This window comes from Hipposideros armiger, unplaced genomic scaffold, assembly GCF_001890085.2.
Source record: "Hipposideros armiger isolate ML-2016 unplaced genomic scaffold, ASM189008v1 scaffold_4, whole genome shotgun sequence".
Taxonomy (NCBI): domain Eukaryota; kingdom Metazoa; phylum Chordata; class Mammalia; order Chiroptera; family Hipposideridae; genus Hipposideros; species Hipposideros armiger.
This window is the reverse complement of record NW_017731354.1, coordinates 7,130,586-7,146,891: the sequence shown is the minus strand read 5'-3', so window position 1 is coordinate 7,146,891 and position 16,306 is coordinate 7,130,586. Positions and strand designations below refer to the sequence as shown.

General features: G+C 43.9%; 1 protein-coding gene across 3 annotated transcripts in view; it reads left to right on the top strand.

Annotated features, from left to right (window-relative positions):
- Positions 1-6: 6 nt before the first annotated feature.
- TOX3 (TOX high mobility group box family member 3) overlaps positions 7-16,306 on the top strand; it is a 101,101-nt gene continuing 84,801 nt past the window's right edge. For all 3 annotated transcript variants that reach the window (XM_019643788.1, XM_019643808.1, XM_019643779.1), the window contains exon 1: positions 7-116. In XM_019643788.1, coding sequence (XP_019499333.1) covers positions 30-116 — 87 coding nt within the window. In that variant the 5' untranslated portion in view covers positions 7-29. The remainder of the gene's footprint in view (positions 117-16,306) is intronic.

Below are 16,306 nucleotides of genomic sequence, written 5' to 3'. Positions count from 1 at the left end.
CAGCCTCCGGCCCCGGGCCCGGCTCCGGCATGGATGTGAGGTTCTACCCCGCGGCGGCCGGGGACCCCGCCGGCCTGGACTTCGCGCAGTGCCTGGGGTACTACGGCTACAGCAAGGTGACCGGGCCGGGGGCGGCGGGGCGGGGACCCCTCCCCATCCCGGGCGCACCCCGCACCCCAGCTCACCCACCGCCTGCTGCACTTTTCTTTCCCCTTTCCCCCACTCTCCCCCCCTTTCTCCCTTGGCGCCCTCGTTTCTGACCAACTCTCTTCTCTTCCTCCACTCTTTCTGCCCCTTCCCCCCCTTTGTCCCCCTGCGGGCGCTCCGCTCTGTCCCCCCACCCCCACCCCGCCGACTCGGCTTTACTGCCCCGAAGAAGTGAAGAGCAGCCCGAGACTGCCCGAGGGGGCTTGCGTGTGATTCTTTGTTGTTGTTATTAGTAAACACGGTCGCAGCCCCCTGGGGGTGCGCAGGGGTCCCTGCTCTCGCGGTCCGGGGACCTCGCCGCCCCACTCCCAAGCCCATCTCACCTCACCCCACGGATGCGAGAGCTGGACCCCCGGCCGCTTAGGGAAGGAAAGGAACGAACTTTTGAGTGTGCCCTGGATGGGGGGGGGCGGGACCCCCGCAGGTGGCCTTTGCCGCCCTCTCGCAGGGCGCTTTGGACCGCGGAACGGAGGTACCCGCCACCCCTCCCTGGTTAGTACAAGTGGCTTCTTTCATTTTTTGGGGGAAAGGGGTAAGTTTTCCTTTGGGGAAGATAAGGGTCGGAGACCTCCACGCCACGCCCTGGGTCACCCCACCTCTTCCACCACTCTCTGCGCGACTTCGAGGACCGAACGTTTCAGGTGGCGGAAGGTGACTCTCCGAAGGGCGGCCGGCGCGGGAGCCGCAGCCCCGGGGCCGGGGCGGCGCTGACTCGCGTGCCCTTTCCTTCCCGAAGCCCCCAGGGCCGCGCCGGGGAAGAAACATCCCCCCGAGGGCGGGATTCGGAGAAAGAGCGGGGGGCCGGGGGGCTTGTGCCTTCTGAATGTGGCTTTTCTTTCTCCTTCCCACCCCCTGCGCCTCCTTCCCTCCCTTTTTCTTTTCAAATCGTAGTTTGTTTATGATTGCTCGGATAACTGAGGAGGAAATAAGGAGCCGGCTGAAAGAAAGGTGCCGTACAAAACTAATGAATAAATAACAGGAAGAGGAGGAATTGTATGGGCAGTGGGGAGCAGCGTGCTGGACCCCGTGGCTTAGCAGAGGCTCGTGCTCCCAACTCCAGTGCTGAAGTTTGTGGAAGACCATTAGGGTCTCTCTTCCTCACCCCTGTGTCCGTCATCCACCGGCTCGGTGCCTGGCCTAGAGGGGCCCCCCCACAAGTGTAGAAGGGAGGGACCGCCTTCAGTGTGTTTTAACCCTTTGGTGGTGATGGGGCGTTCGTGCTCTCAGAATTCCAGGAGTGATTCCTTCAACATGGAAAGAGGGGAGAACAGGCCCTGAAGCCAGAGGGAAGGTTTCGTGCCTGTCCTCTGATTTTGGATTTACTCGGGTTATTAAATGCTTTAAAAAGTCCCCCATGTATGCTCCATTAGGGACTCGGGCAGCCTAATTAAGTATGTAGTGTTTCTGAGACTCCATCTATTTGTTCCAGTGGGGTGCTATTTATCTCCTTGCAACTTAGCCTGTGTATGCCAGCCTTGTGTAACTGGGCAAGCTCTTATTTTTGGAAGCCATTACCTTGCCTAATGTAACTACTTTTTCTGATTTAGGATCAGCGCGCACTAGAATGACACCAAAATAGAAACCTTTTGTGCTAATCCAGTCACTGCAATGCGTGGCAAATCTCTGTTCACTAGGATCCCAAGGGTACTTCAAGGGACCAGAGGAAATTGTGGGTGTTTTGTGTGTGCCTCTTTTTATTTTTTGAGAAAGGCTCTATTTGAGTCCATTTTAACTCAGAACATTTATTTCAGGGAGGGTATAGAAAGCTAGAAAACACATTGTTTATTGAGATGCATGTTCAACTTCGGGTGTGAGGAAGCAAGTTAGTTAGCTGTCATATCTTCTGAAAGCAGCTACTTGCCTGAAATAACTTGGTTTCTTAGCAATTCAGCACTCTGGTCGTGGTAAGTGCTGTCTGTACCCAACTTAAGAAAGTTACACACAACGCTCATTATTGGTAGAAATCAAGCTGCACTTATTTTAAGGGATGTTTGCATTTACTTGCTTGCAAATAAAAAAAATAATAACTTTTAAACAGAGCCACAAAACTACATTTTCCTACTCTGAATTTCAGGAGTGAAAAACCCAATTTTATTCCCTGTAATTTTTCTTCCTACTCTTAATTTCAGGAGTGAAAAACCCAATTTCATTCCCCGTAATTTTTCTTTATAGGGAGAATGGAGTAGAAGAGGAAGTATTAACTTTATGGGTATAAAACGGCAAGTGCTAATTAAAGGTTTATAGCGTTTTGTTTCACAGCTAACTTGTGTGTCTGAAGTGGTGCTATTCAGTATAGGTTTATATTGAAAATGTAAAAACTAGCATACAAAGGCGTGCCTTTATGTTATTTGAAAACACCTGTGAATGTTAACCTCTTTAAGACCTAACTTGAGGACATGTATTATCTTTCTGGATGGGAAATGATGGATTTCAAAGACAGTGGGTTTCTGCCCTTTCTTGTTTTAATGACCATCTGGGAAACTTTAGAAGAAACACAGAACCCTCCTGCTCCAGGTTTAACCAGTGAAAAGTTAGCGCTTATCTTTAAATTTATTTACAAACCGTGAATAATAGGGCTTCATTCATTCCTGTCTTTAACAAGTGACTAGAGTCCTTTGTATAAATTATTTGCTTGTGTATTATCTTTACATTCGTGAGTATATGGATCCTTTTTAAATGTCAGCGCTCATGAAAGTGTCTATGGAGAATGGATGAAAGAGTTTTGAGGGTTCAAAAGTCCTTGCAAGTAGGAGAATAACTTCAAATAAAATATAGCCAAGATCATTAAAATCAGTTAATAATTCATGAACCAGCCACTGATGTATAAACTTAAAGTCATCTCTGTTTTCTAAGGGCTAATTTCCATTTTATTTTCAAGTGGAAAATCTACTGTTTGAACAGTTCTTTTTCTGATGTGGATAACAAGTTAAACTAACACACACACACACACACACACACACATATACATTCAAAAATTTTTTTTTTTACAAAAAGGCTTGTGTCACTCAAATGAATTGGTGACTCATTATCCATATATCTGGAATTTTTCTTTTCCTGGGTTCAGTTTATCTTTTCACCAGTAAAAAGATAATATGCAGTATATGAGTAGGCATGTAGTTGTCAGAGAAGTCTGCCATCCCAAAATAAGCTATTGTATTTAACATGGGTGTAAGGTGAAATTACACAGTGGGTTAATAGTAAACTTGGACTAAACTCTTAATTACTGACTTTTTCTGCATACTCTCAGGTTTTTCCTCCTCTTTCAAAATATGGCTGTAGACGTCTTCCCCTATGTAGAATAGTCCTGTGTTGTTTTTACCCATTAGTCTCAAATCTCACTTTCTAATTATTATGTGTTATCGATCACCCTGCTTAATTAAGACGTTGTGATGTGAGTGCTTGCACGCCACCTCACTGAGCCTCTCTATCTTGGCCAGCTTGAAGGAGAAGAGGACCTGCAGGGTCATTTGTCATTTGTCTATCTTCTTGGAGACTGTGGTTCAAATTGAGACCATATTGAGAAAGGGGATTTGATTGAAACTCTTCTTAGGTTGATACCTTGCGAACTTGACACATGATAACTAATGATTTCATTTCTTAGGGTCTGGAGTATGGGGGTGTTGAATTTTGAGAGCAGACTGAGAGATTTCAATACTTTCCCATGTCAGGTCTTCAAAGAAGATATTGAAGTCACATTGTGAAAGAGAAATGAGATTTTTCTAAAGACTTTAGATCATAGGTCATAAACTCCAATGTCTGTCGGGAGAGCCAGTTAACCTATGTGAAGATAGGGTTTGTGGTCCCATGGCTAGCATGCCTGGTTTACAGCGTGAGCCTTGTCCAGTCTTAGTACGTGGTTGCCGTGCCAACATTTGGGCCCAGTCTCTCCACATTTTGCAATTATTTTTTCAAGAGAATGATAATCTGGGTTTTTGGGTGAAATATTCTGAGCTTTAAATGTTCACAGCAAATTAACCAATAATTGAAACCATTATGTAGGCCCCTCAAAACATGCTTGTTTAGTATTTCTTTGCCACTTTGGTCTTAGACAAATTCCTAAGCAGGTGAGGATTCAAAATCATTTTCTATTGAGTCATTTATGGTTTATGTTCAACTATACACACAGTCCCACTGCCATGTGCAGCTGTGTGGACAGTTCAGTTGAGTGAGCGGAGGAAGTAGCATCTGACCACTTCCAATGTGGTTTTGATATGATCGTTTGGATTCTATCATGGGTTAATTTTAGGGTCTCAAGTCAATGTCACAGTTCTAGATCAGGGGTTGGCAGACTGCAGCCCATGGGTCGCATCGGGCCCGCGGCCTGTACTTGTATGGTCTGTGAGTTAAGAATGGTGTTTACAGTTTCAAATGGTTGACATAAGTCAAAAGAAGAATAATATTGCATGACTGTGAAAGTTACGTGAAACTCCCATTTGTGTCCATAAATAAAGTATTGGAACATGGCCCCACTCATTTGTTTATGTGTTTCTGTGGTCACTTCCATGCTACGGTGACAGCGTTGAGTAGTTGTGGCAGAATTGATGGCCTGCAAAGCCTTAAAACATTTCCTATTTGCCCCTTTACAGGAAAAGCTTGCTGACTCCTGTTCTATGATAGATGATCAGACCACCTGATGATCTCCCTCTGTTGCAAACCTCGGCATTTGAAAGAAAATCTAGTTAACAAGATGGAATAATGGGAGAGATTACTGTTTCAGAGACTGTTTCGCAAAGATGCTTCTAGAACAGTGGGTTCTCAGCTCTGGCTACTCTTTAGCCCTGGCTGGGTGAGAGGAGGCTGGTGAAGGGTACTTGTGACCCGCCTTCCCCCAGAGCACTTTAGTTAGATTCTTTGGGGCTGGGACCCAGGCAGCAGGGGTTTTACAAGCTCCCCAGGTGCGGTCAAGGTGCAGCCATAGTTGGAAACCTTGTATGAGGCTAAGGACCCAGCTTTGGAGTGAGCAGCCTCAAGTGGCTGGAGAACCGGGCAAAGAAGTTTGTGATGCTGTAACCAAGACCTATGGCAGAAAGGTTGGTTCGGGCTTGGCACGTAGTGCCTTTGGAGGACTTCGGCAGGTTCTAAGCACTATTGATTGGGGCTCCCATCTACATTGTATCAGACCTTCAAATGCACCCACATCCTGCGTTTTACATCACGATATGATACCCTATCTGAGTTGAGGTTGATTAGTTGACTTCTGTTTGCATTTTGTAGAAATGTAATTAAGCATGTATTGATTTTCATTTTGTAGTGTGCGTCTTGTGTGGCCAGTTAATTTTTTTCTCACATTTTGAATATTTTTGTAGGCCCTTGAGAAGCTTGTAGGTCTAAGGGCCTGGTTTATAGTGACCGATGGATGCAACATTCCTGTTGCCACTACCTAGAGGTCTACATACAGACTCCTTTTGCCACCCAGACCAATGGAATATTTATGAAAATCCTGTGCGCAGTGGAGATGAGCATACAGTTAGCCAAAGAAAGTTAATTTTAGTCCTTGTAGATGAAGCCAATGCATGTATGTGGCTACAACACTCAAAGTATGTGTAGGCATTTCAAGAACTAACCTACGCAAGGTCACAAACTCAGGGGGATGTTGAATCCACTTGAGGACTTCATTGTCACAATATTTAAAAAACTTCAATTAGTCATCTGTATTTGAACATCTTTGCATATAAATCTGGGTTTCCAGCTTTTTTTTAGAAATCATCATGCATGTGGCACTACTGGACCTGTCCCCCACATGGTAACCGCTGCTGGTTGCCCTTCAGATGACCATGCACGCCACACCCCACCGGGGTCCTCGTCACTTCCTGTTTCTCATACTGAGCCCTCTGTACTGCTCTCAGGTCCCCGGATGCTCCAAGTTTGAAAACATTGATTAAGAAGAGATGAAATTAAATGAGCAACAGATGCTCAAACCTAGTGAAAATAGGTCACTGTTATTGGCGAAATATAGACCAGGTGTACCTCATGGTATGTAAGTTAGTGGATGAAATGGAAAAAGATGCAATTTGTGATCATATTATAGAGCTGTGTTTCTCAAGCTTGAGCATACACACGGATCACCTGGAGAGCTTTCTATGGCAGTGTTGTTACCCCTAGAGGACGCTGCACTGCAGGTCTGGGGTGGCATTCCCAGGTGATGCTGATAATGTGCTGTGAGTAGCACCTCACAGAGGGCCGTCAGTGGTAAGGTAAAGAGTTCTTTGTAAGTTTATCAGTTAGGATGCTTTGAGCTGCAGGTAACAGACCACCCAACAAACAGTGGCATAAACTTTAAGCACATTGGTTTACTGACCAAGAAGTCTTTAGGTAGGTAGTCTTGGGCTATTTTGGATGGTTCAATCATGTCTTTAAGGACCCTCTTTGCTTTTCTTTTTATTCTACCATTCGTGGCATTTCAGCAGTTACACGGTCACAAGTTGGCTACTATAGATCTAGGCATCACATCCTTGATGGGAATGATAGCAAAGAAGCACTTTCTTCTCTTTACCTCTCTTATCAAGAAGGAAGAACTTCCTTGGAAACATTTCCATTAGACTTTATCGTATTGATCAGAAATGAGTCACATGGAGGAGGAGATTGCTGTCATCTACTTGGACAAATCTATCATCTGTTGGAGCTGGGCATAATGTCACATGAGCATAATTGATGCATGTTATGCTCTGGTAGCAAGGAAGAATGTTGGAAAGAAAACCAACAGTGTCTACTACTGAGCACATTTGAAGAATTTTGAGTGGTTTGGCCAGTGGTTTGGCTGGGGCTGTACTTTGTGAAGATGGCTCTGCCCTTTGGACTGGAATAGTGTAGGGCCCAACAGGAGATGGGGGACCAAGAAGGAGGCCATTACTCAATTGAACTAAAGGTGTGGGAATGAGTTGAACCAAGGAGATGTGAATCTGAATGTGAAGGAGAGGAAGGCTCAGAACAGAGCATCTCTCTTTGTAGCTTAGGAGGGGAGAGAGGACGCAGAAGAGGAGACTCAGGACGTTTGAACTTGGGTCCTGGATGCATGGTAGGACCTTGAACAAAATTACAGATGTCAGAGGAGAAGCTGGTTTTGAAGAAAAGATAATGCTGATTTTGACTATTTTGGTGGAATAGTCCCACAGAGACATTAAGTAGGCACTTGCACCAGTGCCTGTGAACTTGAGAGAGCTCAGGGCTGAAGGACCAAAGTCAGAGTCTTCTTTATACAGTAAAGTGGTAGAAATAGATGTGACTCCTCCAAGCGTGAGCAGGCGGAAGTGGCAAAGGACACACATCCTTGGTTTTGAGGTTTGGTTGGTTTTAGCTAGGTTAGGAAGTAATGCATGGAACTCAGAAATTTGGAAATGCTACTGTACCATTATAAGGGGGTGTGTGTGTGTGTGTGTGTGTGTGTGTGTGTGTGTGATGATATAGCCTTTTGTCTTAATAGTTATTTGGAAAGAAACATTCTTAAATGGTTGTTATTAAATGTGAATGATGCAAAATTTGCAATAACATAATTTAAAACCGTATCAGCCATTTATGAATTAAAACGTTTCATATTTTTTTTTGTTTATGTAACAGGTGTAGTGTCAAATTGGGTTTTGTGACATGTTAATGATGTCATAAGTACTTGGAGAATCTGTTTTGTGTTTGATTAATAAGGAAGGGCAGATTTTTGTTAAGTATGCTTATTAGTTTAATGTATTTTGAAGGTAGATCCAACTATTGAAAAAAACACACCAAAAAACCCTGTTTAAAATATTAGAAGATTTTATTCATGATCTGCATGAGCATCTGACAGGTTTTATCTTCTTCCTTTGTAGTAGACCATTTTATTTTCTTTGTTTCCTAGCTTTGTATCCTTAATCCCTTCCTCAGGGAGACCATGTTTTCTTAAATATGTTCTATGTTTGTGTAAAACACACCAGCCATTGGAAAATGCCCCTTAGATGGCTAACATTCTGTCTTTAATCTTAATTTAATTTTACTTTGTTTATAAAAAAATGATTTGAATGTCTTTGATAATCCATAAGTTAAACAGATTGGTCAGTATCAAGAAGTATTTGGATTTCATTCTAAATACATATTTGAATGATATAGACTCATTCTTTTGGAGGAGATAGATTTTAAGCTGGGGCCTTCTACTTCAAATGTTGCAAGTTCAATATAGCCTTTTCTACATTGACTAAATTGTTTATATAAGATTATATTAATTTTGGTGATGGGAGTGAGTTTTTTAATATTTTAAGTTGATGTAATGGAAGTAACTGTGCCATACTGTGAGATTTTCCAGCAATTTCTGTAGCTAATTGTAATGAGCAAGGGATTTTGATGTACTGTAGAATAATTAGAGTTTTACGCGTTTTTGGAAAAAATCTTCTACATATAGGAAGTAGAAGTCCCAAATGCTGGCCTGACTAGAAAACTCTTATGAAGTATGCATGGTTGGTTGGAAGTTGATTTTCTTGACAAAAGCATGAGTTAAGTCTAGGAAGATGGAGCCCTTAAAAAGCATACTCAGTAGGTCTGTTTTGTTACTCCTTTATGCCTACGCCTTTAATGAGAAACTCAGCTCTTATCATTTGGCTTATTTAAAAATTTCTAATAAAAATGTTTAACGGAGAAGTTTAACAGGTTAAAACTGTTGTTATTTAATGAAAATCCTTTTGACTGCAAGTGGTAAAAAGTGTTCAAACTGAGTTAACTATAAAAAAAGATTGTGACTTTTGTTTCAGGCATCGCAGGGTCCAGAGTTTCAAGGGGTTACCAATTATCAAGACTTTCTTATATTATCTCTGCTTTCCTCTGTTTGGCCTTTTTTATCAGTTAGACGTTACTCAGGTGGCGGGGAGATGTCCAATAGCAGCTCCAAGTCCCAGCCCCACAGCTCAGCCTCCCCAAGAGGGAGAGGTTTTTATTTTGCCACTTGTTCTAGTACCTTCTCTGGATCTGGTCCCATTGGACAGACGTGGGTCACATGCCCAGGCCCGAAGTCACATACCCATCTCAGGAGTGGGGGTGGGTACTGTCATATTCATCAAAACCACCTGGGCTCATTGTCAGGCGCAGTGGTTCCTCAGAGGAAGAAGGAATTGCTGATGTCACAAGGAGGGACAGTGGGGACGGGGTAGGAAGAAAAGTCTATTTAAACTGTTAAATGAAGTGAAGCTGGGTGATTTTGAAGATTTCTGAGGGTTTGAGTTGTACTGCTTCTTGGTGGAAACCAGAAGTAGCCTGTGCTTATTTAATGCAGATATCCTAATCATTATTTATTAAGTACTTATTAGGAATGCACTTCTTGTTAGGGGCTGACATTAAATGTGGTCTGCCTTAAGGGACCTCTAGTTTGGTAGGGGAGCAGATGGACTTATGAGAGTGTTCCTGAAGTGTGTGCGTGTGTGTATTTGTGTGTGTGTATGTGCGCGTGTGCACATGTGTGTGTGCGCATGTGTGTGTCATGTGTACCTAAGGGAGCTGTTTTGGGCTGAAGCCAGGGATCGCTGTAGGTGAAAGTTTGTTCCAGGAACAGATTGGTTGAGGGAGAATGTCCCCAAGGGATGGTGTGTTCGGGTAAAAGAACTCTCAGAAGTTATCAGGCTTGAAATGGACAAGGAGGACAAATGAGATTTTAGAGGAGAAGAGAGAAAGGGAGAAGGAATTCTAGGCAGGGCTTAGCATACCACCCTAGCAAAGGTCCCGTGAGAGACCTGTGCAGGATGGTCGTGTGGAGATGAGTGTGCCTCTGTGTAGAAGTTCTGTCTGGTGGGAGATGTGGTTGGTTGAGACCCAGTTGTGAAGGCACTAGAACACCTGGTGAAAGATCTGGAGTTTTATTTAGCAGGTACTAGTAAAGTGTGTGTGTGTGTGTGTGTGTGTGTGTGTGTGTGTGCGCGCGCAAGTTTGTGTGGGTGTGTGTGGATGACAGTTTGAATGTGGGGGCTGCCAGGGAGAAGATATTTTCAAGGCAGTACCTGAGAATGTTTGAGGGAGAGATGAAAGAGGCACAAAAACAGAGGGGTGCCGTGGTGGATAGGCTGGCCAGTTGGGGTTGGAATGATGGCTGTAGAGAAAGGAGTTGGCCTCCAGATGAAAGCTTGCTAAGCTACTCTTTGAGATGCTAGAGCAGGAAGAGAAGATGGCTGAAGAGTCAGTGGAAAAGACGGTGGGGGAAGGGAGATAGCAGGAGAGCAGGACAGAGAGGAAAGGAGAAAGGGAGGGAGACAGAGAGATGAGACTGCGAATAGAGTGGGTGTGGGAGTTGATTACAAGCCCGAGATCTGCCCGTCCTTGCCTACTCCCACCTTATTTCTTACCACTGCTCTCCTCTGCCCTTGCTTCGTGTGTCGCATCACCCCAGCCTTCATCCCATGCTTTGCACCTGCTGTTCCCTCTGTCTGCATCTCTCTCTCCAAAGATCTTTTTCTCAGCATTCAGGCTGGTGGTGGGTCTTGCCTAGGCAGGAATGAGAGAAGAACGGTGGTGAGGGAAACAAATAAAGGAGATACTGAAGTGACTCTTCTCAATCCAAGTGTTCAGGTTGATGAAGAAATGGTCAAAAAAGGCAAGACTATTAAAGGCAGGCAAAGAGTGTGTGAGGGTTTACCTACAAGTAACAAAGAAATAACTTGCGTAGCGATGGCTTAAGTGAGGTGGATGTTCACTTCGCTTTTCCCTAATGATGTCTAGGTGTAAGCAGGCCAGGGCTGCTGTGGTAGCGTCGTAGGCATCTGGGAGCCAAGCTCCCTCCAGCTTTCACGCGCCACTTCTCCTTGTGAGTCAAGGTAAGGCACGGGTCCTCATCCCTGGTCCAACCAGGAGGAAGGAGGAAATGTGGTCAAGGGTAAAGGGAGCTTTCCAGAAGCTGCCACGTGGCACTTGCTTATTTCTCACTGGCCAGAGCTGAGACACATGGCCACACCTATGACTGCAAGGTACCCAGGAAGTGCAGAGTCGGTTATGGCTGGCCATGTGCCCAGAGAAACTCAGCTTCTGTGGAAGAAGGGGTGAGTGGATAGGCAGGGACAGCAAGCAGCTTAGCAGATGCACGTGAGTGAGTGATGGGTGGGCTCCAAGAAACCTTTCTTGGGTATCTCTAGGTTTGAAATTTTGTCTACAAACTATAATGTTATATTTTGATAAACTTCATTCAATATTGTAGTTTTCCAGAAACAGACTCATAGATACAGAGAACAAACTGATGGTTGCCAGATGGGAGGTAGGTTGGGGAGCTGGGTGGAAAAGGGGAAGGTATGATGAAGTACAAATTGGTGGTTACAACATAGTCATGGGATGTAAAGTACAGCACAGGGAATATAGTCAGTAATATTGTAATAACTATGTATGGTGCCAGGTGGGTACTAGACTTAACGGGGGGATCACTTCGTAAATTATATCAATGTCTAACCACTGTGTGGTACACCTGAAACTAATATAAAATAATATTGAATGTCAACTGTAATTGACAAATAATAAAATATTTTAGCTTTCATTTACTCCTTGGAGGGCTCTCTTGGTGCTACAATGTGATGTGTTTTCAGTTCCTCAGTTTTGGGGGTTTATTTGGGGCATGCTTAAAATACCCAATGAGTTATATTCATTCTTCCTTGCAGGAACTGCAGATCCTGTGCCCTAATTTTAATTGACTACTTATATTAATATTTTAGGCCCAAATTTCTCTTCTTCTCAAAATACCTCTTGAATTTTTATACTACCATTTCTCATGTCTTAAGTGTTGGTAACCAAGCTTTGACCACTAGTCAACATTTTCTAAACTACTGGATTTTTTTTTTAATTGATACTTCTCTTTTTTGATCAACCCCAGCTTGCGTCCCATTCCTCATATCCCTCTATCCACCAAATTTTCTTGCCCAGAAACCTTGACCCACTGTTCCCTTTCGTTAACCCTTGACTACAAAGCCATGTCAGTTGTCCCTGCCATCACCCAACCCCAGTCCCCTTTTCTTTTGCTGCGTATTTTGGGTCAGCCTTTCGAGTCAGTCTTATTTCTCAACTTTAGGATACAGAAAACTGTGTCCATTTTCCTTACTAAACATGAATGCTGCCTGAACTTACCTGGGCCCTTGCTGCATAATCCTTTCATTCATCTGTTTTTTTCTCATGCACGTTCTTCTCCACAATGGATGGTCCAAGTCTTCAGTCTTTCCAGGTTGTGGTCAAACCAGCCCCACCCTCATTCTTAGACGGGAACTCTGATCTTCCATTTCATGAGGAATGGTGATATTATCTGCTCCGAATCACTCATTTGTCTTCCTCACTTGTCTAGGAACCAGTTCTCTCTTCATTTCCAGACCTAGAGAGAGCAGTTGTACTCTGGCATAAATTCTCCCAACAGTGTTTACCTTTTTCTGATTGTTGCGTATTCTGGGTTCTATAGACAACGCCCATCTTTCCTGCTAGGTTCCTTTCTATTGTCAATATGCCAGGTACTTCTGACCTCCCCCACAGACTTTCCAATCTTAAGTTTGTTGAGTGCCACCTTACTTGTCACAGCTTCTGCGATCTCATTCTATCCACATAATATGCTTCATAGTTTTGCTTGACTCACTTTTCACCCTTTCCTAATGTGAAATTAAGAATACCTCAAATGGAAAATTCTATCACTTTCCACCCATAGAAGAAACCTCTAGAAGTAAACATCGGGGGAAACGGTATTGAAAATTCACTGGAAACCTTGCTCGCCCAAGCTCTGCCCTCTGTTGAAAAAGGGGGGTTTGCAAGTGTTGGGGTAGTATTGAAGGCAGGGTAGCACCAAACAGAGACTTTGTCTCTGATTTTATCTGGTGGCTTGAGAGGGAATTCCAAACAGAATGACTTGCTCAAGATGCAGTTAAATGGTCTTTCGTGCCAAGTCTGTACCTCACGGAGCAGTGCTGCTCAAACCTGGATGTGCGTACAGGTCGGCTGGGGATCTGGATAAAGGGCAGATCGCAGGTCTGGGGTGGGCCCTACAGGTGGCACTGCCAACACGTTCCCTGGTGACACTGATGCCTCTGGTTCCCGGCCACACTTGCAGTTGTCAAGTTGAGAGAGAGAACCGTCTACATTTACACTTCTTTTGATTCCGTCTTGAACATCTCTGAACAACTCTTTCAACAAGAAGCCTTTGCCTGGGTTCCATGCCTGCCCCTGCCGGGCCCTCCGTAACACCCTGTTGCCCACTTCTGTCCCTCGTTAGATTACCGAAAACAACTTCCCTCTTCTCCAGTGAGCTCTGCCTTGCCAGATAAGACTTCATTCACTCATGCAAGAGTGTGGAGTTGTCTGCATTAGGCCAGCTACTGCTCTAAGCCCTGGGGTTAGGCTTCTCTGATGACCCCTCGCAATCTCCTGTCCCGACCCCAGCTCTCTGTCTCCCCCAGTCGCCCTTGTCCCTGGTTCCCTAATGTTATATATTTGGATGCTTTGGATTGCTTTTGCTCTGTCATCGTGTCAGCTGCTTTCCCTCCTCTTCCCAGCCATTGGGAATATCTTCCCAAAGCGTGGCTCCTTGCTCTTTTGCTTCTGTATTTGTTTTTCATAGTGTGTGTGTATCTTGTTTTCTGCCTTTAGCTGTTCCCACTCTGATGTTGTTTGTATCAGTTATCTGTTGCTGTGTAATAAATTAAACTTTGGGGCTTAAAACAACAAAACATATTTTACTCATGATCCTGCAAGTCAGCAGTTTAGGCTCGACTTCAGTGGGGAAGTTATCCTTCTCTTCACTGGGTTTCCCGATGTGTTTTCAGTCTACTGCAGGTTGGCTAGGAGGCTTTGCTTCTGGAGGTTGGCTTGCTGTCACCCAGGTCCCCTCTTTCACCTCTAGCATGCTGAGATGTGCAGCAGAGCCCTCCTGATGGCGGCATTCTGAGAAGTACACAAGAGCCCTGGAGCACAGGCTAAGAAAGGTCACCCTGTTCACATTCTGTTGCCCTGAGCAAGTCACAAGACCAGCCCAAGTTCAAGGGCAGAGGAAATAGATTCCATTTCTTGAAGGGAGGAGCTGCAAAATCACATTACAAAGAACCATGGGTACAGGGAGGTATGAAGGACTGTGGCCATTTTTGCAATCTACCCAACTCAGATCTTCAACTCTAGGTTGATCTCTCACCTCCTGTGTGGTAGTCCTCTAGAGGATGTCACCACTTCAGTTCAAGCCCAGCATAAGCTGTATGGCAGCGGTTCTCAACCTGTGGGTCGCGACCCCTTTGGGGGTCGAAAGACCCTTTCACAGGGGTCGCCTAAGACCATCGGAAAACAAAAAGATACTTACATTACGATTCATAACAGTAGCAAAATTACAGTTATAGAGTAGCAACGAAAATAATTTTATGGCTGGGGGTCACCACAACATGAGGAACTGTATTAAGGGGTCACGGCATTAGGAAGGTTGAGAACCGCTGCTGTATGGCAACCTGCTTCTCTTCTACCCCCAAAGCTCCTCATCAGGCTTTCACCGTTTACCTCAGGGCCTCCACCATTTCCAGATGCAAAAAATTAGTTTTGATTAGTTGGCCTCTTTCATTCCTTTAAGGCAATGAGTCTTCATTTTTCCTTCTAATGATCTCTCTTGCTTCTGTCTTTCTTTCCATGGCCAATATCTAGCCTAGGCCTCTGCTGTAGCCACAGGTTCCTCACTGATTCTCTGTAACTCTAAATTCCTCCCACCTTCAGTCTAATCTAGGCTCCACTTCTGGGTTAATCCTCAAAAGGGTATCAGTCTAAGCTGACATTCTCCTCTAAAAATACTTCCAATGGCTCATCTTTGTTTATAGCAATGCTTTCTCAGACTTGCCAACTTCATTTTGGCCATATTTGTCTACCACTGGTGTTATTATTTAAAATTTTTGACATTGACTCACTTTGTACGGTATGTCACTATTGCATAAGGCAACCATCTCACTTGCAATATATAAAAATTACCCATACAATAAATACATAACTATTAAAAATTTTTAAATTTATTTATGTACCATTTAAGTTAATCCCTATGCATAGTAGATAGTGGGAGCATTGGCTTATGGGATAAATTGCTGTCCTCAACTTAACATTGAAGACACTCCATATCTAGTATCAATGTTACCACATTAAGCCAAAACAAAATTCCTTAGAAAAAAGCCAGTACATTTTCTTAAACATTAGAGCTTCCGCTCAGGGTCATTGCAGTGGTTATAGATCAGTGCCACAAAGTAGGATTGCCTGTCTTAATATTTTTGCACGTCGCCTAGACATAGTTGTTTTGAAAATATTAATTTGAAATAGCTATTTCCCCTGTCGCTCAAAGCCCAGTTTGTTCATAATAAACTCTCTTGGTGGCATAATAGCCTTGCTCTGTTTGCGTTAATAATTTTTCTAGTATCTTCTCCAATCTGGCTTTGGCTTAACAGGTTTCTAATTGCGAATGGGTTAAAATAACATACTACATATTCTTGTGTTTTTTTTTTTTAGCTGAGCCATCCTGTTGCCTGTTGGCAGCTCAGCGGCAGCTCAGCTCGGGCTGGGAATCGAACTGCTGTTGCTCAGAGCTCGCACTCTTGAGCGAGCTCTTAACCAACTGAGCCACTCGGCCAGCCCCCTACAGATACATTTTTTATGACTTATCTCAATTCTAGATTCCTAGAAAACGCGAGGTATGATATAGACCACTTTCACCATCTGACCTTCTCTTCATAGTCAAACTCTTTGAGAATACTGGCACTCAAGCAGGTATAAGATGGTGGGTTGCAGTTAGGAACCCTCCCTCCACATTTCATGCTTATTAGGGAGAAACTTGTGGAAGTTCAAGGCAGGAATCAAGGGAAGGAGAGACAAACCAAGTTAAAGGAATTTTGATAGACTAATAAGAAGAGGAAGAATACTGATAACAGGAGACAAGAAGAGTGACAATGGATGGGCGTGATCTAGAAGGTTCTTTCTTAAGGGAGAGAGACAAAAACACTGTCCAGTTATGGAGAGTAAAAAAGGGAAGGGTAATTTTTTTTTTTAATGAGGCCAAATCACACCTAAATTAACAAATACTTTAGACGACAGACAACACCTCTGCTTGGTCACAGTTGCTAACTAACATTTCCCATTGTAACATAACCCATATATTCACCTTTCTGGGGAATTGCTTTCTGATGATAAATTT